Source organism: Staurois parvus, unplaced genomic scaffold (assembly GCF_062004578.1).
Source record: "Staurois parvus isolate SC_StPar_1 unplaced genomic scaffold, SC_StPar_1.0 ptg000056l, whole genome shotgun sequence".
Lineage (NCBI taxonomy): Eukaryota > Metazoa > Chordata > Amphibia > Anura > Ranidae > Staurois > Staurois parvus.
This window is the reverse complement of record NW_028317852.1, coordinates 200,237-215,409: the sequence shown is the minus strand read 5'-3', so window position 1 is coordinate 215,409 and position 15,173 is coordinate 200,237. Positions and strand designations below refer to the sequence as shown.

The 15,173-nt window shown below is 41.2% G+C and overlaps 1 protein-coding gene across 1 annotated transcript in view; it reads right to left on the bottom strand.

The window, feature by feature from the left end:
* TSPAN2 (tetraspanin 2) overlaps window positions 1-12,122 on the bottom strand; it is a 226,621-nt gene extending 214,499 nt beyond the window's left edge. The window contains exon 1 of the mRNA XM_089668119.1: window positions 11,964-12,122. Coding sequence (XP_089524245.1) covers window positions 11,964-12,032 — 69 coding nt within the window. The 5' untranslated portion in view covers window positions 12,033-12,122. The remainder of the gene's footprint in view (window positions 1-11,963) is intronic.
* Window positions 12,123-15,173: the final 3,051 nt, after the last annotated feature.

The following is a 15,173-nucleotide window of genomic DNA, read 5'->3' as shown; positions in this document are numbered from 1 at the left end:
AAAGTTTCTGTTAACACCTCTTTAACATATATAGATAATATGGAGACACCACACACTAAGTAGCCTGAACTTTTGTAAGAGTGCAGAGCAGCCTCAGCCTTGGCTCCATCCCAAGCCATGCCTCCAATGTGTTTCGCCCCGACCTCAGGGCTTAGTGACAGAAGCTTCTATGACTAAGCCCAGAGGGTGGGGTGCAACACACCAATAGGGGCTAAGAGGAGCCTAGGCTGAGGCCTTTCCTCACTCTTAACAAAAATCATACTAACCGTTGTGTAGCGTCTCCATATTATCTATACACGTTACTTTTGGTTGAGATTTCTAGATGTCAGCACCCGGCACTAGCTGTGGATCACCGGAGCAGTGATATCAGCGCCTAGAGAGCTGCAAGCTATTCAATACACCTCTTTAATATGGGCCTAGACTGGAGGCATTTTGAAGATGTTCTTTTACCTGATACACATTTTTATCCATTTTTACAGTGTCTCTGTGGAATAGCACTTATGTCTACTAAAACTACCCCTATGACATCATTAAGTAATCCAGTAATCAAAAGCGGCATGGGACATTTTAGCCTCCCTGGCGGTATGATTATTTCAGATTTTTGGTGCTAAAAGCGGTACCATTTTTTTGCATGGAAATATGAATTTTTTTTATTGTAGGCCTGTAATTTAGGAATAACTCCCTGAAATCTGTCCGAACAAGAGTCTAGTAAACATTCCGGATATGATAAAATTTGAAACACGAAATCATAAATTATAATTTAATAAATACTCATAAAAAATAATAATATAATAATAATAAATTTAATTCAATAATATAATCAAACCAAAAACAATGAAATTTGAAATATAGCGCCAAGTTCGCACATCACTGAGCAAAGTCGCAAAATCGTTTTCAGTGTCTGATGACAAATTTCCCCCATGAATCATTATCACTCAATTCTGCAAGTGGTTCTAATTTACTATCGCTGTTCTCTAGCCGGTCTAAAACCGATTTTGACCTAAAGGGATGCTTTTTGGACGCCGTGGACTTTTCTAAGTTTCCAGGCAGAAAGAACAGTCAAAATGCAGACAGGGGACAGGACAAAGCAGTAGGAACAAAATGTATGTGAAATGCTTTCATACAGGAATGTTTTGCTATGAAATAATTGTTTTAAAAAAAAGTCTTTTTTTTTAAATTTTCAAATTTGCCGCCGGTTCCGGCGCCCGTACGTCCCGACGTCACAGGGAGCGGAACACGGAAGCCAGATGCCGGCATCGGCCAGAGGAGATGGCCGGGGACGCTGCAGGGGACGCATCGCGGGAGCGAAGGATAAGGTAAGCGCTGTAGGGAATCCCTGTGCAACGCCGCATGGTAAGCCCGAGTGTAGCTCGGGGTTACCGCTTTTGGTACTGAAACTTTACCCCGAGCTACACTCGGAAATACCGCTAGGGAGGTTAATTATACTCTAAATAGGCTCCTGTGAGGCTACAGTGCCTTGAAAAAGTATTCATACCCCTTGAGCTTTTCCACATTTTGTCATGTTACAACTAAAATCGTAAATGTAGCTTATTGGGATTTTATGTGATAGACTAACACAAAGTGGCACATAATTGTGAAGTAAAAGGAAAATGATAAATGGTTTTCAAAATTTTTTACAAATAAATATCTGAAAAGTGTGGCGTTCATTTGTATTCAGCCCTCTTTACTCTGATACCCCTAACTAAAATCTAGTAGAACCAATTGCCTTCAGAAGTCACCTAATTAGTAAATTAGTAAAAAGAGTCCACGTGTGTGTAATTTAATCTCAGTATAAATTCAGATGTTCTGTGAACCCCTGTGAAGGTTTGTTAGAGAACATTAGTGAATAAACAGCATCATGAAGGCCAAGAAACACACCAGACAGTTCAGGGATAAAGTTGTGGATAAGTTTAAAGCAGGGTTAGCGTATAAAAAAATATCCCAAGCTTTGAACATCTCACGGAGCACTGTTCAATCCAACATCCGAAAATGGAAAGAGTATGGCACAACTGTAAACCTACCAAGACATGGCCGTCCACCTAAACTGATAGGCTGGGCAAGGAGAGCACTAATCAGATGTAATGCCTATGAAATGTTTTGGCCTTGGACCCTCTGTTTCTTGGGGAATTTTTACAATAAAGCATCGTTGCCCATATGCCAAAAGCACGAGAAATGACATTGATGTCATTTCTCTAGACTAAAGGAACAGAGTCACAGGATATTTGTCAGGGATCCCGAGCGCTCGGCGGTGCGCGCATGCGCAGATCGCCAATTTGTCCAAGCCGGCAAGCACAGAGTTCTTGGCGAACGTGGCGGCGGCCACGCATGCGCACTAGCGATCGCGGCCGCACCAATGGGAGAACAGGGCGTCCTATTTAAACCTGCCCTGTGCATCTCCAAATTGCCGCAAGGTCTTGTTCCTGTTCCTGTTAGTACGTTTCCTTGTTGCCAAACTCTGCCTGTTCTGATTTATGCTGACCCTCTCCTGCTCTGACCCTGACTCGTCCCTGACCATTCTTCTGCCTGTAGTTACTGTTATTTTGGACCCTCTGTTACTGAACCCGGCGTGTGACCTGACTACTCTTTGCCTGCTGCTTGGTACCGCACCTGTCCCCACTGTTACCGACCCAGCTAGTCTGACCTCGCTCACTCCTAGCAGTCATCCATCCATCCCGCTCGGATCGGGACCTGTCAGCCCCTTCACAGCAGGCTCATCCCGGCACATACCCTCAGCGGGACCCCTCTACCACCTCCTGGGGTGCCCAGGGGCGCGACCTGGTTCCAGTCTTGCACCAAGTCCATCCCCACCATCAGGGGCTCTGGTGAAAAGGCAGACTGGGACTTAGACTCCGCGTCCTGGGAAATCCCGTGCTGTGGACCACTAGAGATCCCGTTGGGCGGAGCCTGACAATATTAGACTGCTTAAAGCAGATAAGAAGTGTTTGTGAGATTGAACGTGTTTGTGACATCTAGAAATGTTACATTAGACTGCTTAAATTAGATAAGAACGTGTTTGTGCACTTAAAAATGTTGTGTTGTGTTTATTTATTCATTATTTATTGTTTGGTTTCAATGAGATCTTCAATGGGGCTTTTTCCCTAGTATGTACCTCTTTTTCTAGTCTTCTTGTTGTGGTGCTCCATAGTACAATTACTCTGTCCCAAAAGCATCCAGAAATATTCCAGTCCAAACTTTTTTTTAAAATGTTATTGAATAGTGAAAATGTCCCCTCACTTGGGAAGGGGCATTCTCTAAATCGGCCTTTCTCAACCTTTTCAACATGGAGGAGCCATTGAAATAACTTTCCGGCCCCAGGGAACCCCATACTAATAATGACTATATCTAAAGCTCATAGTATAGTATAGTATAATGATCACTGGGAAGAATGTTCCTTACATCTGTGGTCACTGGGAATAGTCCCACCTGTGCAGATAGCTAAAATTCATTGTCATCAGTGGTTACTCATCTGAGAGGCAGAAGTTGCCCATTGCCTAAAAAGCCCATAAAAACTTCTGGAGGAGCCCTAGGGTTCCATGGAAACTTGGCTGAGAAAGACTGAAATACATGCTTACCAACATTTCACATGAAACACTGTAGGAAATTGTAGGAAATTGTTAAGCAGTTGAAGTAATGGCCATTGAGTAACCACCTAGCCTACATGTCTCAGTCAATGGATTCAACAGCAGCACAAGGTATAAAGAAATAAATTTTCAGTCTAACAGCTAAATCCACAGATGGAACACATATACAGAAAATGTTTCACCTGACAAAAGTGCAGATATGCACCTGTTCTTGTATTTACCTGCATAGCATAAGATGGACCTTATGTAAAGCAGTCCACAGAACCTGATAGCAGCTTCCCTTCTTTCTGCTCACTATCTGGGCTACTATAATAACATTAAAGTGGTTGTAAAGGAAACATTAAAAAAACAAAAAACAAAACTATGTCTATACCTGCTATGTGCAATAGAATTGCACAGAGCGGCCCTGATCCTCCTCTTCTTAAGTCCCCTGCCAGTGCTCCAAGCTCCTCCTCTCTTGCTGTTACTGCCAATAGTTAGCCGAGGGCACTCGTGCAGGCTCGCTCCCGAGTCCCGCTTCTGTGTTCATTGACACAGACAGCAGGACTCGGCCTTGCCCCCGTTCCCACGTCACTGGAGTTGATTGACAGCTATGAGTCTGCTATCAATCTGACCAGTGAGGAGGGACAAAGCCAGGAGAGCTGTAGCTCTCATACACAGCACTGCATCGCGATGGGGCTCAGGTAAGTATAAAAGGGGCAGGGGTGAATTCTTTTACACAGAAGGTTTTTTACCTTAATGCACAGAATGCATTAAGGTGTATTATTATTATTATACAGGATTTATATAGTGCTGACAGTTTGCTCAGCGCTTTACATTATGGAGGGAGACAGTACAGTAACAATACAGTTCAATACAAGAGGGATTAGAAGGCCCTGCTCCTTGGAGCTTGCAATCTAGGTGGGAGGGGCTAGTGGTACAAAACGTAAATAACTGTGGGGGATGGAGTGGTTGGAAGAGTAGAGGGTTCCAGTATTAGCTGGGGGTGGGGTAGGCTTCCCTGAAGAGATGGGTTTTCAGAGTGTGCCTAATAGTGAGCAGAGTAGGCGATAGTCTGATAGATTGGGGTAGGGAGTTCCAGAGGATGGGAGAAGCCCTGGAACAATCCTGGAGATGAGCATGGGAGGAGGAGACAAGGAAGCTAAAGAGTAGGAGGTCTTGTGAGGAGCGGAGAGTACGGTTTGGGTGGTACTTAGAGACAAGATCGGTGATGTAATTAGGGGCAGTGTTATGAACGGCTTTATATGTCAGAGTTAGTGTGTCGAATTTTATCCGTTGGGCAATTGGAAGCCAGTGGAGGGATTGGCAGAGAGGGGTGGCAGATACAGAACGGTTAGTAAGGTGGATGAGTCTGGCAGCAGCATTTATGATAGACTGAAGAGGAGATGAGGAGGGAGTTACAGTAGTCGAGGCGAGATATAACAAGTAAGTGAATAAGTTGCTTAGTGGTTTCCGAGGTTAGGAACGGTCGTATCTTGGAGATGTTGTGGAGGTGAAGTCTACACGAGTTTGTCAGCAATTGGACCTGGGGCTGGAAGGACAGATTGGAGTCTAAGATTACACCTAGTACCCTGGCATGAGGGGAGGGACTGATGATAGTGTTGTTGAAGGTTTTTTACCTTAATGCATAGAATTCATTAAGGTGTAAAAACCTTGAGACTTTAGAACCACTTTAACCTCACTGGGGACATTCACCCTGAACTCTCTTTATCCTGCAAGCCCATCTTATTACTCCCCCTTTTGAGTCATAAGCATACTCACCCCAAAGACCCAAAGCCTGAATCAAATGTACAGCTAGCATGTGGAGACACAGACAAGACATATTGCCCAATATTACACTAGTTGAACTGAAAAATGGTTTCATCTCTTTTCAAGGAAATATTAAAGTATATTTAAAGTGTTACTAAACCCAGGACCCTGCATTCACTATATCTGGTCTCCCACAGTACACACAACATGGAAGTGCAATTATTTTAGTAAATATAAATAGCTAAATACCTTTTCTTATCAGCAGTTACAACAGTCTTGTGACTTCAGCAGAGCACTGGTTAATGCTTGTAGGAGGAGTTTTCTTTCTGCTCTAGGAGGATGTAAAACCCCTGACCTCTGCCTAACAGTGATGATTGGCCCTGTGCTGATCACATGCACTCTCACAAAAAAAATTCTCTAGCAATACACACTAAACTGAGCATGTGCAGAAGGTCTAAGGGTCCAGTCTGCCTCGTCAGCATGGATATTTGAACAAGCGGAGGGGCAGAGAAGACAGGATCAAACAGTCTTTTTACACAATGCAGAGGATTAACCCCTTAAGTTCCACAGTGAGTATAACAAGTATGTTTTACTGCATATACAGACTGTTGTGGGTTTAGTAACACTTTAAGGCCAAAACTTTTTTAATCTTGGATAAAGTGGTTATGGGGTTAGATCCCCTTTCAGGTTTGTATTGTTACCTGTGTCCCCATTAGGGAAAGATACTCTGTCTGTCTTGGTGATCACTGACCCTGGGAGGGGAATCCAAAATTGTGAGTTGTCAATGGTTCACACTTGTTTGACTTCTGATGCGACATGAGTCACACAGAGTCACATGACTGGGGAAATCACATTGTTTTTAATAGTGCCCTTTCTAATGTATGCAACTCAGCATGGTGTGATTTTCAAAAATGTTTCTGCACTACTTTGGTGCAATTTACAGTGTGACTTGGCCCCATAGTATATGCAAAGTCAAATCAAAGTCGAACAACATGATCGCACTGAAAATCGCATCAAAGTTGCATCGTGGTAGTGAGCCTAAAACAGTAATAGACGGGAAATCTTCAATGAAGGCACTTGTTCAATGACCTTTAAAGAGGGTATTTCCCTCACTATGGAGAGATTTCCTTTTACTTTCTGGTGTGTTTTCTTGATTAGGGTACAGATTGAGGGGGGAATTTTATATATATATATATATATATATATATATATATATATAATTATATATATATATATTATATATATATAATATATATATAATGAAAATAGAATGTATTGTCTTTAGATATACTCTAAAGGAGGGGTGTCAAGCTGCGGCCCTCCAGCTGTTGCAAAACTACAAATCCCATGAGGCATTGCAAGGCTGACAATTACAAGCATGACTCCCAAAGGCAGAGGCATGATGGATTTTTCGTTCCTTGATAGCTGGAGGGACGCAGTTTGACACCTGTGCTCTAAGGGGTGTATGCAAGAAAAAAATTGCCATGAACATGTCTTAAGCATTTGCACAGATACAATGAATGATCGCTGTATTGTTTGTAGAATAATTATCTCTCCAATATGATTGCTAACTCTCTCTAGAGGCCACAATGCAGTATTTTCCTCCAATACCTCAATTAAAAAAATACAGCATTATACCCACTAGATGGGGCTGACCTACATAGGAGATAATCATATTATAAACTATACAGAAAACATTCTCTGTGCTTTTGTGAATGCTTAAGACATCTGCATGGCACATTTTTTATACATAAACTCTAAAGGGGTTATTCATTAAAACTACATGGTGGAAAACCTGGTGCAGCTTTGCATAGAAACCAATCAGCTTCCAAGTTTTATTATCAAAGGACGCTGAAGTTAGAAGCTGATTGGCTACCATGCACAGCTGCATCAGATTTTGAGAGCTCCAGTTTTAGTAAATCCCCCCCTAAGTGCACTAAGCAGGGTTGGAGCATGAAGCTTTGCCAAAAAAGCTGTACGTTTTGTAATTAGAACTCTGTCCCAATCTGCAATATCTGGGAAAAACTGTTGCTGATAGAATAATTAGGATAGTGATTCCTATCTCATGAAGCCACTGTTTTTGGCGCTACTTCCATTTTATTGTATCATTTTATCACTTAGATTATTGTACAATATTTCCTTGTACTCTTAATTATCCGTGACATTAGTTAGTTCTCCTTTCCCTTTAATGCATCTGTTATTTTTTATATTTTTAAACAATATTATTTCAACAAGTTATACAATCCATATTTGTTTATGACATTATTTAGCTTTTTGCTGGTTCGTATTCAGCTCTTTTCAAAGTGTCTCTGATGATCCTCTAGCACTCCACTACTCACTATTTCTATATTTAGACATGTTATAGTCACAACCTTATTTATACTGTTCTCACATCATCTCAGATTCACTGACTGCTTTCATTCTTAACCCTGCCTGCTCTGTTTATCAGTAGTGTCCCCAGCAGCAGCTCTGACCTCACTTGTCCCCAATCAAGCTGCCCTCAGTTGTTCCCGTCTCTCTTCATCTCTTTGTACTCCTCTCTGTCCAGCTGAATCATGTTCAGAATTCCTCATCCCATCCTCTGCCTGGGTTGGAAAGGCTGCATAGCTGTCATTCTAGGAAGATCACTGTATTCTCGCAAATCACGACATTTCACTTTTTTACTACATATTTCTGATACTGCTTTTACACATATACCATACGTTTTTGACTAAATGTACTCTGAATGCTATTCACAAATTTTACTCCCTGCATCATTCCACTTCTATGGTTCTACTGCTAATAATTTCCTAATTTTATTTCATTTTATTATATTTCTCTGACCAATGTGTGATCCGGGCTTAATAAATATGCTAATTTACTTTGGTTAGTCTTGCAGAATGTTGACTTCCATGACCATCATTGACCTCATATGTCCTTTACCCCCGAGTTGTCAAATAAATAAATAATATTTTAAATTTTTTTATATATATATATATATATATATATTTATTTATTTATACACACACACCTATTTGCAGTAGTGTTACAGTTTTTTTCTGAATATAATATTTGAAAGTAACGTCAGCTCTATGTTGTCAATCTAAATTAGAATAATAATGCTAATAATGAAAAAAATATTATTATTATTACACATACAAAGTATGAAAAAAATTAATAATAATTAATAAAGATATATATCTATATATATATACATATATATATATATATCTAATATACTGTATACAATTACACACACATATATATATGTATATGTATATATATATATATATATATATATATATATATATATATATATATATATATATATATATATATATATTGTATACACACATACATATATATACACACACACACCTATTATTAGTACTGTTACAGTTTGTTTCTGAATTTATATTTGAAAGTAACATCAGCTCTATGTTGTTGAGCTAAATGAGGATAATAATAATAATAATAAAATATTATTATTACACACAGAAAGTATGAAAATAAATTAATAATAATTTATATATATATATATATATATATATATGTATTATACTGTATACACACACACACACACCACACACACACATATATATATATATATATATATATATAGTATATACTGTATACACACACAGACATATATCTATACACATACACATATATATATATATATATATATATATATATATAGTATATACTGTATATACACAGAGACATATATCTATACACGCACGCACACACACACACACTTATTTTTTGTAATGAATTTATATTTATGAAATAAAACAGCATTGTTTTAGACTATTTTATATTATATCTTTTATTTATGCTATTTTAGATTTCATTGAATTCATATAAATAGCATGCAACAAACCGATGTGAAGAAAAAAACAAAGAAAGAAATAGGTATCCAACAGTAATTTCTCCAAACCAAATCCATATTTCCTACGCTGCTCTGTAACCCACTGGAGCTGGCCAATAATCAGACTTTAGCAAAGTAAAATAAACCTGTTGGTTCTGGAAACCAATTAGACTTCATTTGTCATTTCCTAAGGCAGGTTAAAAAAAAATGAAAACTGCACTGTAATTGGCTGCCTTACACAACAAAAACATGCATTACCCATGAGGAGTCCAAAGGTGATCACCACATCTCATGCTCATATTAAACTTTATGGGACTCTCTATGTGTGTTAAAGTTCAGTCTACATGTATACCAGCAAACATTTTATATGACATATTCCTATAATACACATCAGTGCTACAAAACTTAGTACTGGTTCAGCATATCAGCGTGTATTTCTCACCTAGCCTTTTTTTTCCCCTTTTAATTCATCTTTTTCCAATGTTCCTGTACCCTTCTGGGACTGCATCTATAGTACTTTGTGTATATACTGTATATATATATATATATATATATACACACACACACATGCATCTCAGAGAGACTCACAAGTATTTGCAAGAACATAAACCTATCAAAAATCAAATCCTTGGATTAGATATTCAAATGCTAGTGAGTGTCCTTAGCTTCATGTTTACTTGTTGTTGTTACTTGTTATCTCTCAGGCTGCCTTCACACATGAGCTGAGCATCTATGGTCACTTTACAGGCTTTTTTCAGCATCTCTAAAGGTATTGAGTGTTTTTGCAAGTGTCTCAGGTTGAGTGTTATATTGTTATTATTTTAGCCAAAGGAAAGCTAGTTACTAGGGGAGAAAAAACAAAAAATATGTACGTTTTCACATGTTTTTCTAGGTGCTCCCATTGAAATCTATTGGAGCCAAAAACTAGGCTTGGAGCTCAAAAGAAATAAGCTTTTTCGAGCTACAAGCTCTGTGACATTGCCTGTGAACAGCTACAACTGACAATTTCGGGATTCTGGATGATCACTGTTTTGGAGCTCAAAGCTACAAAATGCTCAGGTGTATATGAAGGGGAAAAGGAAAAGGTGGGGTGGGGCTTACAGTGTTCAGCCAAGACTTTGTATAGGGATTAACTATTTCTACTGTATTTTCTTTAGCTCCTTTGTTACGTCCTCTCATGCTCGTCTCCAGGACTTCTCCACAATCTCTCCTATCCTCTAGAACTCCCTACCCCAGTATGTTTGCTTAGCTCATACTCTGTTCTCCTTTAGTTGATCACTGAAAACCCAGGGAAGCCTACCCCTTTCCACCAAAATACTGTACTTCATCCACTGCCATCAGATCATGCCCCCATGGCTACTACCTTTAGTACCATCACCCCTTCCTTTAGATTGTAAGCTCCATAAGCAGGGCCCTCTTATTCCTTCTGTATTGAACTTTATATTTTAAAGTGCTGGGTAAACTGTTGGTGCTATATAAATCCTGTATAATAGTAGTAGTAATATTTATATATATATATATATATATATATATATATATTTTTTTTTTTACATGACATATTTTATACCACCGGTACACACCTACAGGTACTATATTTAAATTCCTTTTAGCCTATGTTCCCACACCAGAAAAAAAAGTGGCTAATTTAGTGTATTAGTGGGTCACCCCATTTTCTGATTTGATCTTTTTACCAATCTCACCCAAAAAAAAACCTCCCAACAAATTTCTTCCATATACTGTAAACTGTATACAAATACTTGTTACAATATTATTATTAGAATTATTATAATACAAGATTTCCATAAAGCCAGCAAGTTACATTGATGACAGGTGACAATCATTTTGTATCTTTCTTCTATTCCAGTTTTCTAGAATTGATGACAGTTGACAACCATTTTTTTAATTCCAGATTTCTATAATTGATGACAGTTGATCATTTTGTATCTTTTTTCTATTCCAGTTTTCTATAATTTATGACAGTTGATGATCATTTTGTATCATCTTTCTATTCCAGATTTCTATAATTGATGACAGCTAACAATAATTTAGCATGCTTTCTAAAGTCATATAAATATTGTTACACTGATCACAGTTGAAAATCATTTTGTGTCAGTTTTTGATTCCAGATTTCTATAATTGATGACAGTTGATGATCGTTTAGCATGCTTTCCAAAGTCATATACATACTTGTTACACTGATCACAGTTAAAGATCATTTTGTATCATTTTTTGATTCCAGTTTTCTATGATTGATAACAGCTCACAATCATTTAGCATGCTTTCTAAAGTCATATAAAAACTTGTTACACTGATCACAGTTGATGATCATTTTGTGTCATTTTTTGTTTCCAGTTGTCTATGATTGATGACAGCTCACAATCATTTAGCATGCTTTGTAAAGTCATATACATACTTGTTGCACTGATCACAGTTCACGATTATTTTGTATAATTTTTTTATTCCAGCTTTCTAGAAAGGTTCCTGACATTGATGACAGTTGACAATCATTTTGCATGCTAACATCCTATAAATATATGTTTGAGTGATCACGGTTGACAATCATTAAATACAATTTCTTGCATGAGTGTATTTTTTTTCTTAGTGTGACTGGCCCATTTAGCTGTCATCTCCCAGCCACTGAGGTCCAGCATCTGCCTCTTCCAATGTCCCCATGTCCCTCGCCCTATCCCTCCAGCATCCTCCTCTCCATCCCCTGATCTGTGTACGTGTTACTCCTGTGAGTGGTCTGGAAGCCCCCCTCTCTCTCTGAGGCAGTCTCTTACCAGGAAGATGAGGTTGAAGGTGAGTAGCAGGTACTTGACACATCGCAGAGATCCGCTGAGTCTCCCCATCCCGGCTGCACTCCCGATCAGTAACAGATATCACAGCACAGCAACAGCAGCTCCGGCACTGCGGGGGAAAGCCCGCCCCCTGGAGCGAAGGGTACGCCCACCCGAGTGAGCGTCCAGCTACACACGCCCACATTGAACACGCCGGTCTGTGCGCCCCGCCCGGCTGGAACAGGAAATGTTAGAGAAAAGCAGTGAAGTGAGCGGAGTCCGGGCTGCCAGGGGCTGTCCTGTCCATGTTCTACTAATGTCAGCCGGCTCTACAAGGGAGGATACCCTTTACTGACTCAGTAGAAGCAGCTGAACTGCGAGTTAGTCTCCAATTGACCCTTGTAGTGACACCCATCCATGGGCGGACTGAAAACTCATGGGGCCCCCGGGCAATAGGGGATCATGGGGCCCCTGTGTCCTTGCCCAAACTCAAAAAAGCCTATGAAAAAGGTACCAGGGGCATCTCATGGGGCCCCCTACTGACCCCGGGCCCTTGGGCAGTGCCCGAGTTTCCAAATGGTTAGTCTGCCCCTGCACCCATCTACTCATTTAGTCTAGGACAGCCTTTCTCCAATTTGTACCCCAAATGAAGCCTTGATATTATTTCCAGGTTATGGGGAAACCCTGCTAAATACAATTCAGTGAGAGGAATGCCCCCTACATTGGGAACGAATAGGAGTAATGCCCCCATTACAGTGTTGGCAAATAGGTTGGTGGTCAGGGCCCCTTTCATTCATGGTTGGTGGTCAGTAGGAAGAATGTCCCCCATACATTGTTGGCCAGTGGGGAAATGCCTCTTATGTTAGTGGTCCCTGGGAAGAATGCACCCCTGACAGTGGTGGTCCAGAGGAATAATTCCCCACTGGCATTGGTGGTCACTGGGAATACTGATTCCTTACATTGGTAGCTGGTAAGGAAAGAATGCCCTTTTGCATTAGTGGTACATAGGAATAATGCCCCACTTACATTGCTGGGCAATGGAAAAAATCCCCCCTCTTACAGTAGTGGTCAGTGGGGAGAATCCCCCCTCTTACAGTAGTGGTCGGTGGGAAGAATGCCCCCTCTTACAGTAGTGGTCGGTGGGAAGAATGCCCCCTCTTACAGTAGTGGTCGGTGGGAAGAATGCTCCCTCTTACAGTAGTGGTCGGTGGGAAGAATCCACCCTGTTACAGTAGTGGTCGGTGGGAAGAATCCACCCTGTTACAGTAGTGGTCGGTGGGAAGAATCCACCCTGGTACAGTAGTGGTCGGTGGGAAGAATCCACCCTGGTACAGTAGTGGTTGGTGGGAAGAATCCTCCCTCTTACAGTAGAGGTCATTTGGAAGATTCCCCCCTCTTACGGTAGTGGTCTGTGGGAAGAATCCCCCTCTTACAGTAGTGGATGGTAGGAAGAATCCACCCTGTTACAGTAGTGGTCAGTGGGAAGAATCCACCCTGGTACAGTAGTCAGTGGGAAGAATCCACCCTGGTACAGTAGTGGTCAGTGGGAAGAATCCACCCTGTTACAGTAGTGGTCAGTAGGAAGAATCCACCCTGTTACAGTAGTGGCCAGTGGGAAGAATCCACCCTGGTACAGTAGTGGTCAGTGGGAAGAATCCACCCTGTTACAGTAGTGGTCAGTGGGAAGAATCCACCCTGTTACAGTAGTGGTCAGTGGGAAGAATCCACCCTGTTACAGTAGTGGTCAGTGGGAAGAATCCACCCTGTTACAGTAGTGGTCAGTGGGAAGAATCCACCCTGGTACAGTAGTGGTTGGTGGGAAGAATGCTCCCTCTTACAGTAGAGGTCATTCGGAAGAATCCCCCCTCTTAAGGTAGTGGTCTGTGGGAAGGATCCCCCTCTTACAGTAGTGGTCAGTGGGAAGAATCCACCCTGTTAAAGTAGTGATCGGTGGGAAAAATCCCCCCTCTTACAGTAGTGGTCGGTGGGAAGAATCCCCCTTATACAGTAGTGGTCGGTTGGAAGAATCCCCCTCTTACAGTATTGGTCAGTGGCAAGAATCCATCCTGTTATAATAGTGGTCAGTGGGAGGAATCCACTCTATTACAGTAGTGGTCTGTGGGAAGAATCTCCCCTCTTACAATAGTGGTTGGTGGGAAGAGTCCCCCCTCTTACAGTAGTGGTCGGTGGGAACAATCCACCCTGCTACAGTAGTGGTCAGTGGGAAGAATGCCCCCTTATAGTGGTGGTTGGCAGGAATAATGCCCCCCCCTTACATCCCATTGATGATCAGTGGGCATAATTCACCTTACATTGGTAGCTACTGGAAAGACTGACCCCCTTGCAGTTGTGGTCAGTGGTAAAATTTCCCCCCTTGCATGGTTGGTCAGTGGGAAGAATGCCCCTTACACTGGTGGACAGTGGGAAGAATACCCACCTTACAGAGATGGTCAGTGTGCAGAATGCCCTCCATTATAGTATTGGCCAGTAGGAGTAATGCCCCCCATACAGTGGTGGCTAGTGGGAATGTCCCCCTTACATTGGTGGTCAGTTGGAAGAAACCTCTCCCCTTATGTGGTCACTGTGAAGAATGGCCCCCTTACACTGGTGGTCAGTGGAAAGAATGTCCCCTACAATGCTGGCAAAGGGGAATCATGCCTACATACAATGGTAGTCAGTGTAGTGGGAATAATACCCACATACAATAGGGTTCAGTGAGAAAAATGCCCCCCCCCCTTACATTGGTGGTTAATGGGAAGAATGAAGAATGCTCCCCCCCACACACAAACACACATACACATACACAGATACACTGGTGGTCAGGGGGATAAAAAAGCTCTCGCTTACACTGGTAATCAGTGGGAAGATAACATTTTTGGTCACTGAGTAGAATGCCCCCCTTACAATGATGGTCAGAGGAAAGAATGCCCCCCTTACAATGGTAGTAAGTAGGAGGAATGCCCCCCTTACAATGATGGTCAGTGGAAAGAATGCCCCGCTTACAATGGTAGTAAGTAGGAGGAATGCCTCCCTTACAATGATAGTCAGTAGGAAGAATGCCTCCCTTACAATGATGATCAGTGGAAAGAATGACCCCCTTCAATGGTGGTCAGTGGGAAGAATGCCCTTCCTACAGTTGGTAAGCAGAATTCCACCATTACAAACAGCTAAAAAAAATCATTAATGTCACGAAGTTGGCTCTGCCAAGCGGTG